Raw genomic sequence first — 24,080 nt, 5'->3', positions numbered from 1 at the left:
GTAATATTTCACGACAGCTGTTCCTCCTCTGATACCTTTTCCCACATGCTCATTGTTTAATCTCTGAGCCTGTACCGTGATTGCCAGTATGCTTTTAGAAGAAGGTGTGAACACATCACAGCCAAACTTGGGATGTAATCCTTCCCTCACAGCCAGTGGTGATTGCTGGACAGCAAACGGGGAAGTATCCTGAGCCAGAATTCCCCTTCTCTGACCCAGGGCACAGGGGCCCAGTTGAGCGCTCTTATCACCGTCTGGATGAGCGCAGATTCTTAATTCAAAGGGTGGAGGCATTGGCACCAAGGCAGGAGTTACATTGCACATTCCCGTTAATACGCTTACATAGAATTACATTGAATTTACAGCACAGAAACAGGCCATTCGGCCCAACAGGTCTTTGCCAGTGTTTATGCTCCGCATGAGCCTCCTCCCACCCCTCTTCATCTCACCCTATCGGCATATTCTTCTATTCCTTTCTCTCTCATGTGTTTATCTAACTTCTCCTTAAATGCAACTATACTATTCGCCTCAACCACTCCCTGTGGTAGCGAGTTCCACATTCTCACCACTCTCTGGGTAAAGAAGTTTCTCCTGAATTCCCTGTTCGATTTATTAGAGACTATCTTATATTGATGGCCCCTTGTTCTGGTCTGCCCCACAAGTGGAAACATCTTCTCTACGTCTACCCTATCAAACCCTTTCATAATTTTAAAGACCTCGATCAGGTCACCCCTCAGTCTTTTTTCTAGAGAAGAGCCCCAGCCTGTTCAGTCTTTCCTGGTGGGTCTAACCAAAGCCATCTGCTTTGGCCTGCACCATAAACTCCATATCTTCTCCACTGATTCCGTCACCTCCCTGGCCACTCTCTCCAGTTGAACCAGACTGATTGCCACCTCAGCATCCTAGTTAACCTTGAGCTGAGCTTCGGATCCCATGGCGTATCGCCCCCATGGCAATAAGTGCTGGAGGAATGACTGTGCAGAGTGGTGGAATGGATTTGTAATATTCAATGGAATGATCACAATATTGTAAATGTTTTCAACGTTGAATAAATCCAAATTTTAAAAAATGGATAAGGAGAAATAAAAGTGGTTTGCACTCTTGCTTCTGAGTCAGGTCGTGGGTTGAAGCCCTACTCCAGAGGCTTGCGCGCAAAATCCAGACGGACACTGTCAGTGCAGTATTGAGTGAGTGCTGCACGGTCAGAGGTGCCGTCTTTTAGATGAGATGTTAAACCGAGGCCCCGTCTGCTCTCTCAGGTGGATGTGAAAGATCCCATGGCACCATTTCGAAGAAGAGCAGGGGAGTTATCCCCAATGTCCTGGCCAATATTTATCCCTCAATCAACTTCACTAAAACAGATTATCCGGCATTTATCTAATTGATATATTGTGGGATCTTGCTGTGCGTAAATTGGCTGCCGCGTTTCCTACATTACAACACTTCAAAAGTACTTAATTGGCTGTGAATCACTTTGGGATATCCCGAGATCGTGCAAGGTGGTGTAATGATCGGTCCTAGGACCCCAACTATTCACAATATATATTAATGATCTAGACGAGGGAACTAGATGTAATATCTCCAAGTTTGCAGACGACACAAAGCTGGGTGGGCGTGTGTGCTGTGAGGAGGATGCCGAGAAACTCCAGTATGATTTGGACAGGTTGGGTGATTGGGCAGATGCATGGCAGATGCAGTATAATGTGGATAAATGTGAGGTTATCCACTTTGGTGGCAAAAACAGGAAGGCAGATTATTATCTGAATGGCAATAGATTGGGAGAAGGGGAAGTGCAACGAGACCTGGGTGTCCTTGTGCACCAGTCGCTGAAGGTAAGCATGCAGGTGCAGCAGGCGGTTAAGAAGGCAAATGGTATGTTGGCCTTTGTAGTGAGAGGATTTGAGTACAGGAGCAAGGATGTCTTGCTGCAGTTGTACAGGGCCTTGGTGAGACCACACCTTAAGTATTGTGTGCAGCTTTGGTCACCTTACCTGAGGAAGGATGTTCTTGCCATGGAGGGAGTGCAGCGAAGATTCACCAGACTGATACCTGGGATGGCAGGAATGACGTATGAGGAGAGATTGGGTTGATTGTGCTTATACTCGCTGGAGTTTAGAAGAATGAGAGGGGATCTCATTGAAACTTATAAAATTCTAACAGGACTAGACAGACTAGATGCAGGATGTTCCCGATGGCGGGGGAGTCCAGAACCAGGGGTCACAGTCTAAGGTAAAGGGGTAATCCATTTAGGACTGAGATGAGGAGGAATTTCTTCACCCAGAGTGGTGAACCTGTGGAATTCTCTACCACAGAAGGCAGTAGAGGCCAATTCATTAAATATATTCAAGAAGGAGTTGGATATATTTCTTAAGGCTAAAGAGATCTAGGCATATGGGGAGAAGGCAGGGACAGGGTACTGAATTTGGATGATCAGCCATGATCTCATTGAATGGCGGAGCAGGCTCGAGGGGCCGACTCCTGCTCCTATCTTCTGTTTCTATGTGCTGTAGAAATCCAAGGTCTTTGTTTTACTCAGGGAGATCCTACAAACAAACCTCCACCAACAATACTCTGAAGCAGCCATATAGGAAGGGCAGGAGGGCAACATAGAAGTGACTTTCCACATGGCGGGGAAGCACCGTGCATCGCCCTACATCAGTACAGCTGTGATCAGAATGTTGATGGAAGTCTTGCATTTCTATAGCGCCTTTCACAACCTCAGGATGTCCCAAAGCGCTTTACAGCCAATGAAGTGATTTTGAAGTGTAGTCACTGTTGTAATGTAGGATTGGGAGGGGGATTGTGGGCCTGACCCATCTTCAGACACTCTGCTTGTATCGTTCATTGGCACTTATCAATAATCAGTGTTTATTAATGATCTCCAGCCAAGTACAGCGAGGACCATCACAGCCCAGCTCGTCTTCCCCTCACCTGACCTGCACACATCGGAATTATCTGCAGGGGTCACTGGATAGTGAGTCTTCGGAGGAAATCCCACTGATCTCCCCTCTTCCTTGGCATCCAGCCAACACATGCGTCCCTGCTGCCACAACACACGCCAGGAATGGAACCTGGTCCTTCCCAGTGTGTACCGCTCAGTATCGCAATGGAGCCACAGAGAGCACTGTCACTCACTCGATTTTATTTCGACGTTCAACAACTTGCATTTATATAGCGCCTTTAACATAGGAAAATGTCTCAAACCGCTTCCCAGGAGCGATATCACAAAGATTGACACTGAGCAACACAGAGATATTAGGGCAGATGATCCACAGCTTGGTCAAAGAGGTAGGTTTTGAGGAACGTCTTAAAAGAGGAGAGAGAGGTAGAGAGGCGGAGAGGTTTAGGGAGGGAATTCCAGAGCTTAGGGCCCAGGCAGCTGAAGGCACGGCCGCCAATGATGGAGCGATTAAATTCAGGGGATGCGCAAGAGGCCAGAATTGGAGGAGCGCAGAGATCCCGGAGGGTTGTAGGAGGTTCAAGATATAGAGAGGGGCGAGGGCCATGGAGGGATTTGAAAACAAGGATGAGAATTTTAAAATCGAGGCGTTGCTGGACCGAGAGCCAATGTAGGTCAGCGAGCACAGGGGTGATGGGTGGATGGGAGTTGGTGTGAGTTAGGACACGGGGCGAGTTAGGACACGGGGCAGTGAGCACAGGGGGTGATGGGTGAACGGGACTCGGTGTGAGTTAGGACACGGGGCAGTGAGCACAGGGGGTGATGGGTGAACGGGACTTGGTGTGAGTTAGGACACGGGGCAGTGAGCACAGGGGGTGATGGGTGAACGGGACTTGGTGTGAGTTAGGACACAGGCAGCCGAGTTTTGGATGAGCTGAAGTTTACGTAGGGTGGAAGATGGGAGGCCGGCCCGGAGAGCGTTGGAATAGTCAAGTGCGGAGGTGGCAAAACCACAGATGAGGGTTTCAGCAGCAGATGAGTCGAGGCGGGGGCGGAGCGGAATTCAAGATGGTCCAGGATGGAAGCGCAAGGAATACATTTTTATTGAGGTTTAGAAAAGTCCCTTGTGCAGTCGTCACTGATGCCGTCGCTCATTCTGCTGTCTGTGTGTGCTTTGCTCCAGTAACTCCAGGAGGGATTCACCGTCCGCCAGGCCTTTCAGCTCCTCAACCATCTCATCCAGGAGCTCCCCCCCCAGCATGAAGCTCCTCAGGTCATACAGCGATTTGCCAATCCGATGATCTGTAATCCTGTCCTGCGGAAAATTGTACGTTCGGATTTTTTCCGACCTTCCCTTGGTCCCAATCTGGTAAAAAAAAATTAAGAAAAGTCGGCGGATAACTTCAGGCATGTTTCGCTTTGACCTAATGTAGTCAGCGGGATTTATTCATGGAAAACAAACTACACTTAAAGGCAATGTTCCCTCTAATTTTTACATGCGGTGCGCGGTCCCTTTAAATCTGCTGCGCGGTATCTTATCCACCGGAACAGCCGGTGAGCGGCCTGCACGGGACCTCCCGATCGCTGTGCAGCCGTGCAGCCTACGGGGAAATGTTACTTAAGGGGTGATCTGATCGAGGTGTTTAAGATGATTAAAGGATTTGATGGGGTAGAGAGAGAAAGTATTTCCTCTGGTGCTTTATAAAGAGAGGCATCGAGTACAAAAGCCAGGAAGTTATGCTAAACCTGTATAAAATGCTAGTCTTGACCCCAGTGGGAGAACGGTGTCCAATTCTGGGCTCCACACTTTAGGAAGGACAGGAAGGCTTTGGGGAGGGTGCTTGGAGATTGACGAGAATGGTTCCAGGGACGAGGGATTACAGTTACGAGGATGGACTGGAGAAGCTGGGGTTGTTCTCCTTAGAGCAGAGAAGGCTCAGAGGAGATTTGTTAGAGGTGTTTAGATAGAAACAGTTTCGCTTTATTTACTCTAATGGCTGAAGGATCGATAAGCAGAGGGCACAGATTTAAAGTGATTAGCAAAAGAACCAGAGGTGACATGAAGAAAACTGTTTTGCGCAGCGAGTGATTAGGATTTGGAATGCACTGCCTGATAGGGCGGTGGATACAGATTCAATAGTAGCCTTCAAAAGAAAATTGGATAAATACTTGAAGGAGAAAATTGCAGGGATATGGGGAAAGAGCAGGGGAGTGGGACTGACTGGAATGTTCTTCGAAAGAGCTGGCACAGACTCGATGGGCCGAATGGCCTCTTTCTGTGCTGTTCTATTGTAGGATTCTATGGTGGGGCAGCCATAACCTTATAATTAGAGCCAGGCCGTTCAGGGATGGTGTCAGGAAACACTTCTTCACACGAAGGGTAGTGGAAATCTGGAACTCTCCCTCAAAAAGCTGTTGAGGCTGGGGGGTCAATTGAAAATTTCACAAATGAGACGGATAGATCTTTGTTAGGTAAGAGTATTCAGTGTTACGACAGCAAGGCGGGTGGATGGAGCGAAGATGCAGATTAGCCATGACCTAACTGAATGGCAGATCAGGCTCGAGGGGCTGAATGGCCTCCTCCTGTTGCTATGTTTACATTGTAATATTGTGTCACAGCACTTCCAGTGCAAACCAACCATCACCTCACACTGCTCCAACCGCCTGCGACAGCTCAGTAAGCACATAGGAACAGGAGGAGGCCATTCGGCCCCCCGAGCCTATTCTGCCATTCAATGAGATCATGGCTGATCGATATGTCAACTCCTTTGCTCCACATCCCTTGATAACCTAACAAAACATTGTGCATTAACTCTCCTCTTAACCTTCTCTGCTCCACTGGAAATAGTTCCATTATCTCAAGTCTCTCCTCAGCACTATAGCTTCTCATCGCTGGAGTCATCCTGGTGAATCTACGCTCTACCTGCCCGATTGTATCAATACCATTTCCAGAATAGGGTGCCCAAAAATGCACACACTCTCATGTTTTATTAAAACATTTCTTGAATTCTAGAAGATTAGTATTGAAAGAACGCTGATACGGAGTTTAATCATATTTGTACTCTTAACAAGGGGTCAGCCATGGCTCAGTGGGCAGCACTCTCGCCTCTGGGGCAAAAGGTTGTGGGTTCGAGTCCCACTCCAGAGACTCGAGTACAGACAGCCCCCAGTGCAGTGCTGAGGGAGTGCAGCACTGTCAGAGGTGCTGTCTTTCAGATGAGACGTTAAACCGAGGCCCCGTCTGCTCTCTCAGGTGGATGTAAAAGATCCCGTGGCGCTATCTCGAAGAGGAGTAGGGGAGTTCTCCCCGGTGTCCTGGGCCAATATTTATCCCTCAACAGACATCACTGATTCAGGTCAGGCAGCATCTGTGGAGAAACAGTTAACGGTTCAAGTCGATGACCTTTCATCGGAACTGGAAGATGTTAAAGAGAAAAACAGCTTAAAAGTACAGAGCCAAGGAAAAGGGGGGCAGGGGAAGAACAAGTCTGTGATAGGAGTGAAATGACAAAAGTAATAATGATGCACGACAAAAGGAGGTGATAATGAGAAGGGTACTGGTACTCATAGAATCGTACAGCGCAGAACGCCATTCGACCCATCGTGCCTGTACTGGTCCACCCACACACATACGCACACTCACACCCTTTCCCCAGGCTCTGTGAACTCTGTTTCTCTCTCTCCGCAGATGCTGTTTGACCTGTTGAGCGTTTCCAGCATTTTCTGTTTTTATTTCAGATTTCCAGCATCCGCAGTGATTTGCTTTTGTCACCGGCAGAAGAACGAGGGAGGGAGATGAGGAGAATTCTTTTCACGCAGAGAGTTGTTGTGATCTGGAACGTGCTGCCTGAGATGGCGGTGGAAGCACATTCAATAGTAACTTTCAAAAAGGATTTGGATACGGAGTTCATAGAAATTTACGGCACAGAAGGAGGCCATTCGGCCCATCGAGTCCGTGCCGGCTCTCTGTAGAGCAATCCATTCAGTCCCATTCCCCCGCTCTATCCCCGTGGCCCTGCAAGTTTATTTCCCTCAAGTGCCGATCCAGTCTCCCCTTGAAAACATCGAGTGTCTCCACTTCCACCACTTCCGTCGGCAGCGAGTTCCAGGTCCTCACCACTCGCTGCGTAAAAAAGTTTTTCCTCACATCCCCCCGTATCTCTTGCTCAAAACCTTAAATCTGTGTCCCCTAGTCCTTGTACCATCAACTAGTGGGAACAGCCTTTCCCCGTCTAGCCTATCCAAACCCGTCAGAACCTTGTACACCTCTATCAAATCACCCCTCAACCTCCTTTGCTCCAATGAAACAAATCCAGCTTCTCCAACCTGTCCTTGTAGCTAAGATCCCCCAACCCCGGAACCATTCTGGTAAATCTCCTCTGCACCCTCTCAAGGGCCTTCACATCCTTCCTAAAGTGTGGTGACCAGAACTGGACACAATACTCCAGTTGTGGCCTAACAAGCGCTTTATAAAGGTTCAGCATAACTTCTGTACTTTTGTACGCAATACCTCTATTTATGAAGCCCAAGATCCCATATGCTTTGCTAACCACTCTCTCAATATGTCCTGCCACCTTCAGGGACCTATGCACATTAACTCCCAGGTCCCTCTGTCCCTGCACACTCTTTAAAACTGTGCCATTAAGTGTATATTGCCTCTCCCTGTTCCTTCTGCCAAGATGCATCACCTCACACTTCTCTGTATTAAATTCCATCTGCCACTTGTCTGGCCATTCTGCTAGCCTTTCTATGTCCTGTTGCAGTCGATTGGTATCATCCTCACTGTTTGCCACACCCCCAAGTTTGGTGTCATCGGCAAATTTAGAAATTTTACTTTGTATTGCAATATCCAGGTCATTTATATATATCAAAACCAGCAGTGGCCCCAGCACTGACCCTTGGGGAACACCACTGTCTACCATCCTGCAGTCTGAAAAATAGCCATTTACCACAATTTGCTGTTTTCTGTCCTTAAGCCAATTCCTTACCCAAGCTGTCACCGACCCACCTATTCCATGAGCCTCAATTTCGTTAACCATCCTCCTATGTGGTACTTTGTCAAACGCCTTCCGAAAATCCATGTAGACAACATCCATTGTATTCCCTTCATCAATCCTGTTACTTCATCAAAAAATCTTGTCTGTGCCGGCCGAAAAAGAGCTATCCAACCTAATACCACTTTCCAGCTCTTGGTCCGTAGCCCTGTAGGTTACGGCACTTCAAGAGCATATCCAAGTACTTTTAAATGTGATGGGGGTTTCTGCCTCGACCAGCCTTTCAGGCAGTGAGTTCCAGACCCCCACCAGCCTCGGTGAAAAAAATGCTGAACTCCCCTCTAATCCTTCTACCAATTACTTTAAATCTATGTCCCCTGGTTATTGACCTCTCTGTTAAGGGAAATCGGTCCTTCCTATCCACTCTATCCAGGCCCCTCATAATTTTATACACCTCAATTAAATCTCCCCTCAGCCTCCTTTGTTTCAAAGAAAACAATCCCAATCTTTCCTCATAGCTATAATTCCCCAGTCCTGGCAACATCCTCGTAAATCTCCTCTGTACCCTCGCTAATGCAATCACATCATTCCTGTAATGTGGTGACCAGAACTGTACGCAGTACTCTAGCTGTGGCCTAACTAGTGTTTTATACAATAGCAAAATACTGCGGATGCTGGAAATGTTTTATACAGTTCTAGCATAACCTCCCTGGCTCTTATATTCTATGCCACGGCTAATAAAGGAAAGTATTCCATATGCCTTCTTAACCACCTTATCTACCTGTCCTGCTACCATCAGGAATCTGTGGACATGCACTCCAAGGTCCCTCTGATCTTCTGCACTTCAGTGTCCTGCCATTTATAGTGTATTCCCTTGCCTCGTTAACCCTCCCCAAATGCATTACCTCACACTTCTCCGGATTGAATTCCATTTTGCCACTTTTCTGCCCACCTGACCATAAAGCTAAGACAGTCACCAATAAATCCAACAGGGAATTCAGGAGAAACTTCTTTACCCAGAGAGCGGCGAGAATGTGGAACTCGCTACCACAGGGAGTGGTTGAGGTGAATAGTATCGATACATTTAAAGGGAGGCTAGATAAACACACGAGGGAGAAAGGAGTAGAAGGTTATGTTGATGGGGTGAGATGAAGAGGGGTGGGAGGAGGCCAGTGTGGAGTGTAAACACCAGCACAGACCAGTTGGGCCCAATGGGGTGAGATGAAGAGGGGTGGGAGGAGGCCAGTGTGGAGTGTAAACACCAGCACGGACCAGTTGGGCCCAATGGGTGAGGTGAAGAGGGGTGGGAGGAGGCCAGTGTGGAGTGTAAACACCAGCACGGACCAGTTGGGCCCAATGGGTGAGATGAAGAGGGGTGGGAGGGGGCCAGTGTGGAGTGTAAACACCAGCACGGACCAGTTGGACCCAATGGGGTGAGATGAAGAGGGGTGGGAGGGGGCCAGTGTGGAGTGTAAACACCAGCACGGTCCAGTTGGGCCCAATGGGGTGAGATGAAGAGGGGTGGGGAGGGGGCCAGTGTGGAGTGTAAACACCAGCACGGACCAGTTGGGCCCAATGGGTGAGGTGAAGAGGGGTGGAGGGGGGCCAGTGTGGAGTGTAAACACCAGCACGGACCAGTTGGGCCCAATGGGTGAGATGAAGAGGGGTGGGAGGAGGCCAGTGTGGAGTGTAAACACCAGCACGGACCAGTTGGGCCCAATGGGGTGAGGTGAAGAGGGGTGGGAGGAGGCCAGTGTGGAGTGTAAACACCAGCACGGACCAGTTGGGCCCAATGGGTGAGGTGAAGAGGGGTGGGAGGAGACCAGTGTGGAGTGTAAACACCAGCACGGACCAGTTGGGCCCAATGGGTGAGGTGAAGAGGGGTGGGAGGAGGCCAGTGTGGAGTGTAAACACCAGCACGGACCAGTTGGGCCCAATGGGTGGGATGGAGAGGGGTGGGAGGAGGCCAGTGTGGAGTGTAAACACCAGCACGGACCAGTTGGGCCCAATGGGTGAGATGAAGAGGGGTGGGAGGAGGCCAGTGTGGAGTGTAAACACCAGCACGGTCCAGTTGGGCCCAATGGGTGAGGTGAAGAGGGGTGGGAGGAGGCCAGTGTGGAGTGTAAACACCAGCACGGACCAGTTGGGCCCAATGGGTGAGGTGAAGAGGGGTGGGAGGAGGCCAGTGTGGAGTGTAAACACCAGCACGGACCAGTTGGGCCCAATGGGTGAGATGAAGAGGGGTGGGAGGAGGCCAGTGTGGAGTGTAAACACCAGCACGGACCAGTTGGGCCCAATGGGTGAGATGAAGAGGGGTGGGAGGGGGCCAGTGTGGAGTGTAAACACCAGCACGGTCCAGTTGGGCCCAATGGGTGAGATGAAGAGGGGTGGGAGGAGGCTCGTGTGGAGTGTAAACACCAGCACGGACCAGTTGGGCCCAATGGGTGAGATGAAGAGGGGTGGGAGGAGGCCAGTGTGGAGGGTAAACACCAGCACGGTCCAGTTGGGCCCAATGGGGTGAGATGAAGAGGGGTGGGAGGAGGCCAGTGTGGAGTGTAAACACCAGCACGGTCCAGTTGGGCCCAATAGGTGAGGTGAAGAGGGGTGGGAGGAGGCCAGTGTGGAGTGTCCAGTGTGGAGTGTAAACACCAGCACGGACCAGTTGGGCCCAATGGGGTGAGGTGAAGAGGGGTGGGAGGGGGCCAGTGTGGAGTGTAAACACCAGCACGGTCCAGTTGGGCCCAATAGGTGAGGTGAAGAGGGGTGGGAGGAGGCCAGTGTGGAGTGTAAACACCAGCACAGACCAGTTGGGCCCAATGGGCGAGATGAAGAGGGGTGGGAGGGGGCCAGTGTGGAGTGTAAACACCAGCACGGACCAGTTGGGCCCAATGGGTGAGATGAAGAGGGGTGGGAGGAGGCCAGTGTGGAGTGTAAACACCAGCACGGACCAGTTGGGCCCAATGGTTGAGGTGAAGAGGGGTGGGAGGGGGCCAGTGTGGAGTGTAAACACCAGCACGGACCAGTTGGGCCCAATGGGTGAGATGAAGAGGGGTGGGAGGGGGCCAGTGTGGAGTGTAAACACCAGCACGGACCAGTTGGGCCCAATGGGGTGAGATGAAGAGGGGTGGGAGGAGGCCAGTGTGGAGTGTAAACACCAGCACGGACCAGTTGGGCCGAATGGGGTGAGATGAAGAGGGGTGGGAGGAGGCCAGTGTGGAGTGTAAACACCAGCACGGAGCAGTTGGGCCGAATGGGGTGAGATGAAGAGGGGTGGGAGGAGGCCAGTGTGGAGTGTAAACACCAGCACGGACCAGTTGGGCCGAATGGGGTGAGGTGAAGAGGGGTGGGAGGAGGCCAGTGTGGAGTGTAAACACCAGCACGGAGCAGTTGGGCCCAATGGGTGAGATGAAGAGGGGTGGGAGGAGGCCGGTGTGGAGTGTAAACACCAGCACGGACCAGTTGGGCCCAATGGGTGAGATGAAGAGGGGTGGGAGGAGGCCAGTGTGGAGTGTAAACACCAGCACGGGCCAGTTGGGCCCAATGGGTGAGATGAAGAGGGGTGGGAGGGGGCCAGTGTGGAGTGTAAACACCAGCACGGACCAGTTGGGCCCAATGGGTGAGATGAAGAGGGGTGGGAGGGGGCCAGTGTGGAGTGTAAACACCAGCACGGACCAGTTGGGCCCAATGGGCGAGATGAAGAGGGGTGGGAGGGGGCCAGTGTGGAGTGTAAACACCAGCACGGACCAGTTGGGCCCAATGGGTGAGGTGAAGAGGGGTGGGAGGAGGCCAGTGTGGAGTGTAAACACCAGCACAGACCAGTTGGGCCCAATGGGCGAGATGAAGAGGGGTGGGAGGGGGCCAGTGTGGAGTGTAAACACCAGCACGGACCAGTTGGGCCCAATGGGTGAGATGGAGAGGGGTGGGAGGGGGCCAGTGTGGAGTGTAAACACCAGCACGGACCAGTTGGGCCCAATGGGTGAGATGAAGAGGGGTGGGAGGGGGCCAGTGTGGAGTGTAAACACCAGCACGGACCAGTTGGGCCCAATGGGTGAGGTGAAGAGGGGTGGGAGGAGGCCAGTGTGGAGTGTAAACACCAGCACGGTCCAGTTGGGCCCAATGGGTGAGGTGAAGAGGGGTGGGAGGAGGCCAGTGTGGAGTGTAAACACCAGCACGGACCAGTTGGGCCCAATGGGTGAGATGAAGAGGGGTGGGAGGAGGCCAGTGTGGAGTGTAAACACCGGCACGGACCAGTTGGGCCCAATGGGTGAGATGAAGAGGGGTGGGAGGAGGCCAGTGTGGAGTGTAAACACCAGCACGGACCAGTTGGGCCCAATGGGTGAGATGAAGAGGGGTGGGAGGAGGCCAGTGTGGAGTGTAAACACCAGCACGGTCCAGTTGGGCCCAATGGGTGAGATGAAGAGGGGTGGGAGGGGGCCAGTGTGGAGTGTAAACACCAGCACGGTCCAGTTGGGCCCAATGGGTGAGATGAAGAGGGGTGGGAGGAGGCCAGTGTGGAGTGTAAACACCAGCACGGTCCAGTTGGGCCGAATGGCCTGTTTCCATGCTGTACATTCTATGCAAGAGCCTTGCAGGGAAGGGGGGGGGGGGGGGTTGAAGATTGATCCGTGCTGATCACGCGGCCAGCAATACGACAGTCACGGCTGCAGTCCGGCTGCGTCCCGGCGGGGTGCTGCTGGTCAGCTGGAGCGCACTGTTCTCAGCACCTCCACTTTCAAGAAGTTGAAGAGATTGCAATCGTCATTCCTGGGATCCAATCATTTAAAATGTATCTGCCACTCAAATTACGTAGAATATACAGCACAGAAACAGGCCACTAAAATAAAACAAGCAAGGAAATCTCTGGGCCGCAGGACGAGATTTTTTTTCCTGCAATAAGCCGGTTTAAGTTTATACCAGTTGGAGAGGAAAACAATTTTTTATTTTACTTACTTTCAATGCTGGTCATAATTTATAACCAGGTCACTTTGTCTCTTGGGTATTTATTAGTTCGTGGGGTGTGGGTGACGGTAGCAAGGCAGGTATTTATTGCCCTTCCCGAGTTGGTCAGAGGGCATTAGGAGAGAGAAAGAAAGACTTGCAATTCTAGAGCGCCTTTCACAACCTCAGGCCGCCCCAAAGCGCTTTACAGCCAATGAAGTACTTTTTGAAGTGGAGTCACTGTTTGTAATGTAGGAAACGCGGCAGCCAAATTTGCGCACAGCAAGCTCCCACAAACGGCAAAGCGTTAAATAACCGGGTGACCTGTATTCAGTGGTGTAGGTTGAGGGACAAACATTGGCCAGGGCACCGGGGAGAACGTCGATGCTACCGAGGGAAAAAAACTGAAAAAAGAGAAAATTCCCTACACAGTGATTACAGAAACAAAGATTTACAGCACTTTACACACAACTAGCGTAAAAAGCGAATTTAAAGCATCAACAAATACCTGTCCGCGTCAGTACAATGGTGGAGAATGGCTTAAAAAAAATGAAACACTGCTTATGATGGAAAGCTCAAAGAGAACAAATGAGCAGAGACACGTTCCCCGGAAGCTGCACTTTGTTCTGCGCAGCCGGTTTCTTTTAATGCGCGGTCCCTTTAAATTTCTGCGCATGCGCAGTATTCACAGCGTAAAAGCCGGTGAGCAGCTGCGGTTAGCGGGAACACTGGAGGCAATATAGTCTTTAACGCTGATACAACAACTCGACTATGTGCTGCACTGGGAACAGCTACCATCGGTTGTAATCAAGTTACAGAAAATAGTTTAAGAAGATTCAACACAAAATTCTAAAATGGTTTTAACTTATACTGTTGGAATAAATGACACCTCGAGGGGTTATTAGCTGGTTTTAGGGGCCAGAGTCTAAAAATGAGACCTTTCAGGGGTGAAGTTAGGAAACACTTCTACACACAAAGGCTGGTCGAAGTTTGGAACTCTCTTCCGCAAACGGCAATTGATGCTAGATCAATTGTTAATTTTTAAATCTGAGATTGATAGCATTTTGTTTAGCAAAGGTATTAAGGGATATGGGGCACAGGAGGGTGGATGGAGTTAGGTCGCAGTTCAGCCATGATCTCACTGAATGGTGGAACAGGCTCGAGGGGCTGAATGGTCTCCTCCTGTTTGGGCCTATTGGGCAAGGTAGCTGGCAGCTGTGGAACCGGAGCCCACGGGACGAGCCAGGAGAGACCGGGCGGGGGGAGGAAAAGAGAATCCGGAGAGATTTTAAAAGCAAGGGACAGGGTACCTGGATCTTCCGGGCACTCGTACGTTTGCTGGTCTGTTCCCTCGAGCTTCCTGCTGTACAGCTTGGCTCGCAACATCTGCATCGTCTTCTCTCGGTTCTTCAGCTGTGACCTTTCCTGCTGGCACTCGGCCACCACACCTGCCGGGCGTCACAATTATTAAAAAGAAAGAACCTGCATTTATATAGCGCCTTTCACAACTTCAGGATACATTTACCGTGTAGTCACTGTTGTAATGTAGGAAACGCGGCAGCCAATTCGGTGCTGGAAAGAGCTCCATTCTTGCATTCCCTCCCCAGCGACCTCCCTCACCGCGGACGTAAAATCACCGCCCCCCACCCCCCCCCCCCCAAAAGAGAAAAAGGCACGACAGAAACGCCGACTTTAACATTTTCTTTCCCTCTGCATCAGCAACAATCTTCCGGTAACTGCGAGTGAAGGCTGACCGACCGTACGAGCGGTGTAGTGCCGCTCAAGAGCGAGGGACTGCCGTTACCTGTCGGATGTGGAGAATGCGGACCGCACTGTCTGTGGTGTTCACGTGCTGACCCCCGGCCCCACTCGCACGTTTCGTCTCTATCCGCAGGTCTTTGGGGTTGATCGTCATGTCAATCTGATCGGAGGAAACACCAAGGAAACGGTGTTAAATCAAGCGACAGACCGCGTGGGTCAACGTCCACTAGTCACAGGATATCCGATTCTGGCCTCTTGCGCATCCCTGACCTCTATTGGTGGCCGTGCCTTCAGCTATCTAGGCCCCAAGTTCAACAATTTATTCCTCAAACCTCTCTCGCTCCTCCTTTACGATGCTCCTTAAAACCTACCTCTAGGCATGGCCAGCCAGCATTATTGCCCATCCTAGGTGCCCTGAGAAGTTGGTGAGACAACAGAGCGGCTTACTAGGACACAACAGAGGGCAGAGTCAACCACGATGGTGTGGGACTGGAGTCACGTATAGGCCAGACCAGGTAAGGTCAGCAGGCTTCTTCCCTAAAGGACGTTAGTCAGCCAGTTGGGGTTTTAACGATATTTTAAACTGAAATCAAATTCTCAAACTACCATGGGAGTGTTTGATGGGACAGTGTAGAGGGAGCTTTACTCTGTATCTAACCCGTGCTGTACCTGCCCTGGGAGTGTTTGATGGGACAGTGTAGAGGGAGCTTTACTCTGTATCTAACCCGTGCTGTACCTGCCTTGGGAGTGTTTGATGGGACAGTGGAGGGAGCTTTACTCTGTATCTAACCCGTGCTGTACCTGCCCTGGGAGTGTTTGATGGGACAGTGTAGAGGGAGCTTTACTCTGTATCTAACCCGTGCTGTACCTGCCCTGGGAGTGTTTGATGGGACAGTGTAGAGGGAGCTTTACTCTGTATCTAACCTGTGCTGTACCTGCCCTGGGAGTGTTTGATGGGACAGTGTAGAGGGAGCTTTACTCTGTATCTAACCCGTGCTGTACCTGCCCTGGGAGTGTTTGATGGGACAGTGTAGAGGGAGCTTTACTCTGTATCTAACCCGTGCTGTACCTGCCTTGGGAGTGTTTGATGGGACAGTGTAGAGGGAGCTTTACTCTGTATCTAACCCGTGCTGTACCTGCCCTGGGAGTGTTTGATGGGACAGTGTAGAGGGAGCTTTACTCTGTATCTAACCCGTGCTGTACCTGCCCTGGGAGTGTTTGAAGGGACAGTGTAGAGGGAGCTTTACTCTGTATCTAACCCGTGCTTTACCTGCCCTGGGAGTGTTTGAAGGGACAGTGTAGAGGGAGCTTTACTCTGTATCTAACCCGTGCTGTACCTGCCCTGGGAGTGTTTGAAGGGACAGTGTAGAGGGAGCTTTACTCTGTATCTAACCCGTGCTGTACCAGCCCTGGGAGTGTTTGATGGGACAGTGTAGGGGGAGCTTCACTCTGTATCTAACCCGTGCTTTACCTGCCCTGGGAGTGTTTGATGGGACAGTGTAGAGGGAGCTTTACTCTGTATCTAACCCATGCTGTACCTGCCCTGGGAGTGTTTGATGGGACAGTGTAGAGGTAACTTTACTCTGTATCTAACCCGTGCTGTACCTGCCCTGGGAGTGTTTGATGGGACAGTGTAGAGGGAGCTCTACTCTGTATCTAACCCGTGCTTTACCTGCCCTGGGAGTGTTTGATGGGACAGTGTAGAGGGAGCTTTACTCTGTATCTAACCCGTGCTGTACCTGCCCTGGCAGTGTTTGATGGGACAGTGTAGAGGGAGCTTTACTCTTTATCTAACCCCGTGCTGTACCTGCCCTGGGAGTGTTTGATGGGACAGTGTAGAGGGAGCTTTACTCTGTATCTAACCCGTGCTGTACCTGCCCTGGGAGTGTTTGATGGGACAGTGTAGAGGGAGCTTTACTCTGTATCTAACCCGTGCTGTACCTGCCCTGGCAGTGTTTGATGGGACAGTGTAGAGGGAGCTTTACTCTGTATCTAACCCGTGCTGTACCTGCCCTGGGAGTGTTTGAAGGGACAGTGTAGAGGGAGCTTTACTCTGTATCTAACCCGTGCTTTACCTGCCCTGGGAGTGTTTGATGGGACAGTGTAGAGGGAGCTTTACTCTGTATCTAACCCCGTGCTGTACCTGCCCTGGGAGTGTTTGATGGGACAGTGTAGAGGGAGATTTACTCTGTATCTGAGAAGGGTGTGTATGATTCTGAAACCAGTTGACAAATAAAAGTTGTTCGGAGTTTTCTATTCCCTGGGACTGACATCCCTTACCTTAACATAAGTCAAATTTCACCACAAGCACCTCGAAGCGAAGTGGGTGAGAAGTGTTGCGGGTACCTCAGTGGGCTGCGGTAATATGGCCACCGTCATGGTGCTGGTGTGAGTCCTGCCTTGCTTTTCAGTTCTGGGAACCCGTTGCACTCGGTGCACTCCCCCCTCGTACTTGATGTGCTTGTAGGCCTCCCGGCCACTCACACTGGCCGCAGCGTGTCGCAGACCCCCTGTGGACGAAGACCACCTTTAATAACAGCTTAAAGGAAGTGTAAACACGTATTGGCTGCCAGTCCGGCAATGCCTTGAATTTAAAATTCTTATCCTTGTGATCAAATCCGTCCATGGCCCTTGCTCCTCCCCATCTCTGTAACCTCCTCCCTCCAGCCAGACAACCCTCCGAGATCTCTGCGCTCCTCCAATTCTGGCCTCTTGCACGTCCCCGCTTTCCATCGCTTCATCATTGGCTGAAGAAAATGTTACAACTTCTTGCATTTATATAGTGGGCCAGAAATTCAGGTCCCCACGGGTGAGTACGCGCGGGAAACGGGAACTTCCGTTCCCTTCAAGGAAGGGGTTCACAGGTCGAACGCGTGCGCCGGAGAGGCAGCGCGTACGCCTGGAACTCCCGTTTCTTTTGCAGCTTTCTCCGGGAGGGTAAGTCTCCAGGAGCTACGCTTGTAAAAAGCAGGCGCAAGGGCCTGCTTTTAACAAGGTAAGTGGTGAATTAAGTAAAATTATGTTTTGGGGCCGAACTCTATTCATAAATTTGACAGGTCTATGAATAGAGATTCCCTGCTGCCATTGGCTCTCCATGGCCCACATGATCCCAGGGGACGCTTCGAACCATCTGCGCCCCTGGGACACGCAAGCACTGCGCGCCGGCAGTTGGAGGAGGCCCAGATCGGAATCCCACACGGGCCCACAGCTCAACGGCCGGCACGCTAGGTAAGTGCAGGTCGGGGGCTTGCACCCGCGGGAAGCCCCCGACCCGAATTTCTGGGCCAGTGTGTTTAACATAGTAAAATGTCCCAAGGCGCATCACAGGAGCGTTACCAGACAAAATCTGTCACTGAGCCACATAGCCTAGGACAGGCGACTAAAAGCTTGGTCAAAGAGGGAGGTTTTGAGGAGTGTCTTAAAAGGAGGAGAGGGAGACGGAGACGGAGAGGTTTAGGGAGGGAATTCCAGAGCTTAGGGCCTCGGCAGCTGAAGGCACAGCCGCCAATGGTGGAGTGACGAAAATCGGTGATGCTCCAGAGACCAGAATTGGAGGAGCACCGAGACCTCGGAGGGTTCTGGGGCTGGAGGAGGTTGGGATAGGGAGGGGGCGAGGCCATGGAGGGATTTGAAGCCGTGCGCGTATTATGGACCAAGGGTGCATACCTAATTCACTGTGGCGGTACTCCAGCAGTTCAAAGTGCCAGCTCTTGTAGGCTGCGTAGTTCTGGTACATCTCGAACATCTCCGCTGTGAACAGCATGGACTCCTGTCCCCCCACTCCCGCCGTCACCTCCAGAATCAGGTCATTATTGTCCGCTTCTTCCGAAGGGATCAGGAGTGAAATAATCTGAAATGGCGGGGATGAAAGAGTAACAAATTTCAAAACCACGTCACTGGAAGCCGGAGATGAGAGGGGATCCGCTGATGGACCTGACCGCCTGGGCTTCCGTACTCTCTCTCTCCCCCCCCATCACAGCCTTCTCCAGTGCAGTGCTGAGGGAGTGCTGCACTGTTGGAGGTGCCGTCTTTCGGATGAGACGTTAAACCGAGGCCCCATCTGCTCTCTCAGGTGGACGTCAAAGACCCCATGGCCACTATTTCGAAGAAGAGCAGGGGAGTTGTCCCCGGTGTCCTGACCCAATATTTATCCCTCAACCAACATCACTAAAACAGATTATCTGGTCATTATCACATTGCTGTTTGTGGGAGCTTGCTGTGCGCAAATTGGCTGCCGCGTTTCCTACATTACAACAGTGACTACACTTCAAAAAAAAAAGTACTTCATTGGCTGTAAAGCACTTTGAGATGTCCGGTGGTCGTGAAAGGCGCTATATAAATGTAAGTCTTTCTTTCTGAACTTTCCTCTCAGTCCTATTTCCAAATACACCATCCTTTTCTCCTCCTCCCACCCTTATTGTGTTGAGATGAAGACTCATCGCACACTCTCCTACGCTGACTCCTTCTACCGAGGACCTCGAAGGCTGTACCGCCCTCGCTCGTCCCTTCCTCGTGGCGCTAGCTTGGCCCAGTTGGCAGCACTCTCGCCGCTGGGTCAGAAGGCTTGGGTTCGAGTCCCGCGGAGGCAGAGATCTCAGTGCAGTATCGGAGTGTCTTGCACGGTCAGAGGTGCCGTTCTCCAGTTGAGATGTTGAACCGAAGGCAGTCAGATCCCGTGGATCTGTTCGAAGGAGAGCCGAGTTCTCCCAGTCTCCTGCCTAGCATTTATCCCCCAACCACCACAAAACGCATTAATTTTAACTTGATGCTTGTGGGATCTTGCTGTGCGGAACAGCCGTGAACCCGTTTTGAGATCCATAGGTGCGAATGGTACCAGGGCTGAGGGACTGGAGAAGCTGGGATTGTTCCCCTCGGAGCAGAGAAGGTTCAGGGGGGAAGATTTTATAGAGGTGTTCAAAATTATGAAGGGTTTTGATAGAGTAAATAAGGAGAAACTGTCTCCAGTGTCAGGAGGGCCGGTCACCAGAGGACACAGATTTAAGGTAATTGGCAAAAGAACCAGAGGGGGAGATGAGGAGAATTTTATTTACGCAGCAAGTTATGATGATCTGGAATGCGCTGCCTGAAAGGGCGGTAGAAACAGATTCAATAATAACTTTCAAAATGGAATTGGATAAATACTTGAAAAAGAAAATTCGCAGGGCTGTGGGGAAAGAGCAGGGGGGAGTGGGACTCATTGGATAGCTCCACCAAAGAGCTGGCACAGGCACGATGGGCCGAATGGCCTCCTCCTGTGCTGTATGATTCTAAGCTATTCCTCCAGTGAATGATGTTGGGGAGCAACGATTGACAAGGTGCTCGATGGTTGGGATAGTCTCTCCACAGTCTCACATCGAGACATCCTGCACCTTTCCATTCATGTAGCGGCTGTTTCCAGTACCCGTATGAAGTTGTGACGCAATTGCACAGGGACCCGTATTTTTCCGTGGCACGAGGGGGGGGGGGGGGGGGGGATCTGTGATCAGGTCCAGATCCCTGACCCCAATAGATTCCCACAACCTCCGCCAATGGGCTCATTGAGAGCGTCACAGACCCCATCGACATTGCGTGTGGCCCAATACATCTTACTGGTGGAGGCCAATTCCTGCCCTTTGCCCTTTGACCCCGAGCTAAGCTACCGACTCCCTGGCCGCTCCATAACCAAGACCACCTACTTCCGCCTCCGTAACATCACTCATCTCTGCTCCAGCCGCTGCTGCCGAAACCCTCATCCATCCTGTGCGGAAAGGCCTCCTCCTGTTCCTAACGTTCCTTATTGCCTATCCCGACTTGCCCCGAGAAATTGTGGAACAACCGAGTGCTGGAAGTGACAGGTTTGACGAACCAAATATCCTTCTCCCATTCCCTGGTTCCTACTTTTTCCAGCAGTCTCTCACATTCAGGCAGGATGCAAACGGGAATGGTTGATGGGTGTTTCTGTGACCGGAAGGCTGTTTCCAGTGGGGTTCCGCAGGGCTCAGTACTGGGTCCTCTGCTTTTTGTGGTATATATCAATGATTTGGACTTGGATGTAGGGGGTACAATAAAGAAGTTTGCAGATGATCCAAAATCGGCTGTGTGGTTGACAGTGAGAAAGGAAGCTGTAGACTGCAGGAAGATATCAATGGACTGGTCAGGTGAGCAGAACAGTGGCAAATGGAATTCAATCTGGAGAAGTGTGAGGTAATGCATTTGGGGAGGGTCAACAGGGAAAGGGAATACACATTAAATGGTAGGACACTGAGTAGTGTAGAGGAACAAAGGGACGTTGGAGTGCATGTCCACAGATCCCTGAAGGTAGCAGGCCAGGTAGATAAGGTGGTTAAGAAGGTATACGGGATACTTACCTTTATTAGCCAAGGCAAAGAATATAAGAGCAGGGGGGTTATGCTTGAACTGTATAAAACACTAGTTAGGCCTCAGCTAGAGTACTGTGTGCAGTTCTGGTCACCACATTACAGGAAAGATGTGATTGCACTAGAGAGGGTGCAGGAGAGATTTACGAAGATGTTGCCTAGGCTGGGGAATTTTAGCTATGAGGAAAGACTGGATAGGATGGGATTGTTTTCTTTGGAACAGAGGTTGAGGGGAGACCTTATTGAGGTGTATAAAATTATGAGGGGCATAGATAGAGTGGATAGGAAGGAACTATTTCCCTTAACAGACAGGTCAACAACCAGGGGGCACAGATTTAAAGTATTTGGGGGAAGGTTTAGAGGGGATTTGAGGGGCAATTTCTTCACCCAGAGGGCGGTGGGGGTCTGGAACTCACTGCCTGAAAGGGTGGTAGAGGCAGAAACCCTCATCACATTTAAAAAGTACTTGGATATGCACCTGAAGTGCCGTAACCTACAGGGCTACGGACCAAGAGCTGGGAAGTGGGATTAGGCTGGATCGCTCTTTGTCGGCCGGCCCGGACACGATGGGCCGAATGGCCTCCTTCTGTGCTGTAAGCTTCTATGATTCTATTCTATGATTCAGGGGTTGGTTATTACCTTGGACTTTAGAGCTCGGATGGCCTCCTGACAAGAACTCTCTTCACTTTCAGCAAGTCTCTTCAAGTCGGCATCCTCGTCTGTAACACAGAAACAGCTCGTCATTTCCGTCATTCGGATCTCGCTGTACACCGTGGGTTAAGCCCAGATCGACAGTCGGGCGGGAGCGCAACGTGCTTCAGACACACGGCAGGGACCAGTGGTTTATGTAACATAAAACTGAAAGGCACCAAGTGGATAATTCACAGGGGCCGCAGGCAAAATGAGTCACACGGTGGAGAAGGACTGAGAAGATCGTTCATGCGGAACAAATCTACAGCTTCCCCCACCACCCCCATTAGTGTCTTAAACAACCCCGCCAGACCATTCCACGCGTTGATGAAGCTGTGGCTCAGTGGGTAGCACTCTTGCCTTGGAGTCTTCTCGATCTTCCTTGCTGCAATGCTCCATCTCACCCTCAGTAAGCTCCCCACTGGAGTTGAGCTAAATTTACAGAACAAATGGGAAACTGTTCAACCTCCGTCGCCTCCAGTCCAGATCCAAGGTTGTCCCATCCTCTGTCATCGAATTACAGTATGCAGACGATGCTTGCGTCTGCGCTCACTCGGAGGTCGAACTCCAAACCATCATCAACACCTTCACCGAAGCGTACGCGAGCATGGGGCTTACACTAAACATCCGTAAGACAAAGGTCCTCTACCAACCTGCCCCCGCAACACAGTACTGCCCCCCGATTATCAAAATCCACGACAAGGCCTTGGACAACGTGGACCACTTTCTATACCTCGGGAGCCTACTGTCAACAAGGGCAGATGTCGACGACAAAGTCCAACACCGCATTCAGTGTGCCAGTGCAGCCTTCGGTCGCCTGAGGAAGAGAGTGTTTGAAGACCAGGACCTCAAACTCGGCACTAAGCTCATGGTCTACAGAGCAGTAGTGATACCCGCCCTGCTGTATGCCTCAGAGACATGGACCATGTACAGCAGGCACCTCAAAGCACTGGAGAGGTACCACCAACGCTGCCTCCGCAAGATCCTGCAAATCCATTGGTAGGATAGGCGCACCAATGTCAGTGTTCTCGCTCAGGCCAACATCCTCAGCATCGAAGCTTTGACCACGCTCGATCAGCTCTGATGGACGGGTCTCACATTGTCCGCATGCCCGATACGAGACTCCCAAAACAAGCGCTCTACTCGGAGCTCTGGAACGGCAAGAGAACCCCAGGTGGGCAGAGGAAACACTTCAAGGACACCCTCAAAGCCTCCTTGAAAAAGTGTAACATCCCCACTGACACCTGGGAATCCCTGGCCCAAGACCGCGCAAAGTGGAGGAGAAGCATCCGGGAAGGCGCCGAACACCTCGAGTCTCTTCGCCGGGAGCAAGCGGAAGCCAAGCGCAAACAACGGAAGGAGCGCACGTCAACCCAAGCACCCCACCCACCCACCCCCTTCAACCACCGTCTGCCCCACCTGTGACAGAGACTGTAGGTCCCGCATTGGACTCATCAGTCACCTGAGAACTCATTTTTAAGCAAGTCATCCTCGGCTCCGAGGGACTGCCTAAGAAGAAGCAGCACTCTTGCCTCTGAGTCAGATGGTTGAGCACATAATCCAGGCCGACAGTCCAGTGCAGGACTGTCGGGGGTGCTGTCTTCTGGATGAGACATTAAACCAAGGCCCTGTCTGCCCTCTCAGGTGGACGTAAAAGATCCCATGGTACTAATTCGAAGAGTAGGGGAGTTCTCCCCGGTGTCCTGGCCAGTATTTATCCCTCAACCAACATCACCAAAAAAGGTCATCTGGTCATTATCACATTCCTGTTTGTGGGAGCTTGCTGTGCGCAAATTGGCTGCCGCGTTTCCTACATTACAACAGTGACTACGCTTTAAAAAGTACTTCATTGGCTGTAAAGCGCTTTGGGACGTCCTGAGGTCGTGAAAGGCGCTATAGAAATGCAAGTCTTTCTTTCTTTCACAAGCCATGAGCGCAGGTAGAATTGTGAGTGGGTACCACTCCTAATGATCTGAATGCAGTGTGTCGCTCACCTTTCAGTAAGGTCTCAATGTCCTGCAGCTCCTGCATTTTGAGCCTGAGCTGCTGAAGTTCTGTCACCACCGGTGTCAGCTCTGTCACTCTCCTCCTCAACGCTCTCACCTTTTCCTCCTCCGGGGAACCCTGGCAGGAGTCCAGCCTCTCCACAGACGCCACGTACTCTCGTTCCAGCTGGCTCAGGTAACCCTGCAGCGAGCTGCGCTCGAAGAGCCCCTCCACCACCCGCGCGCCAAAGGCACGAGCCAGCGCCGGAGCGCCAGCGAGGCTGCGGTTGGCGTGGGGAGGCCAGTGGAATCCGGGTCTGGCCTTCTGCCGAAGACACCTCCTGAAGCAATGGAGCGGCAGCTTCGCAAGACAGCTCCCTGCGCAAGGGTGGCGGCTGGCAGTGCTCGCAGCGGTCAGGAGACTCCGACCGAGGACCAGCATGTTTCCCTGCACGGG

The 24,080-nt window shown here is 51.4% G+C and overlaps 1 protein-coding gene across 1 annotated transcript; it reads right to left on the bottom strand.

Moving 5' to 3' along the window:
* Positions 1 to 3,122: 3,122 nt before the first annotated feature.
* On the bottom strand, positions 3,123 to 24,080 carry mtrf1l (mitochondrial translational release factor 1-like). Its single transcript, XM_085979219.1, is given in 8 exon segments — positions 3,123 to 4,265; positions 14,142 to 14,180; positions 14,182 to 14,287; positions 14,643 to 14,752; positions 16,939 to 17,102; positions 18,259 to 18,442; positions 21,588 to 21,667; positions 23,633 to 24,080. Coding segments are annotated over 8 exon segments (1,347 nt in total). The 5' UTR covers positions 24,066 to 24,080; the 3' UTR covers positions 3,123 to 4,034.

Source organism: Somniosus microcephalus, chromosome 3 (assembly GCF_052327205.1).
Source record: "Somniosus microcephalus isolate GS21.2 chromosome 3, FLI_Smic_1.0, whole genome shotgun sequence".
Lineage (NCBI taxonomy): Eukaryota > Metazoa > Chordata > Chondrichthyes > Squaliformes > Somniosidae > Somniosus > Somniosus microcephalus.
This window is presented reverse-complemented; position numbering and strand designations above follow the sequence as displayed.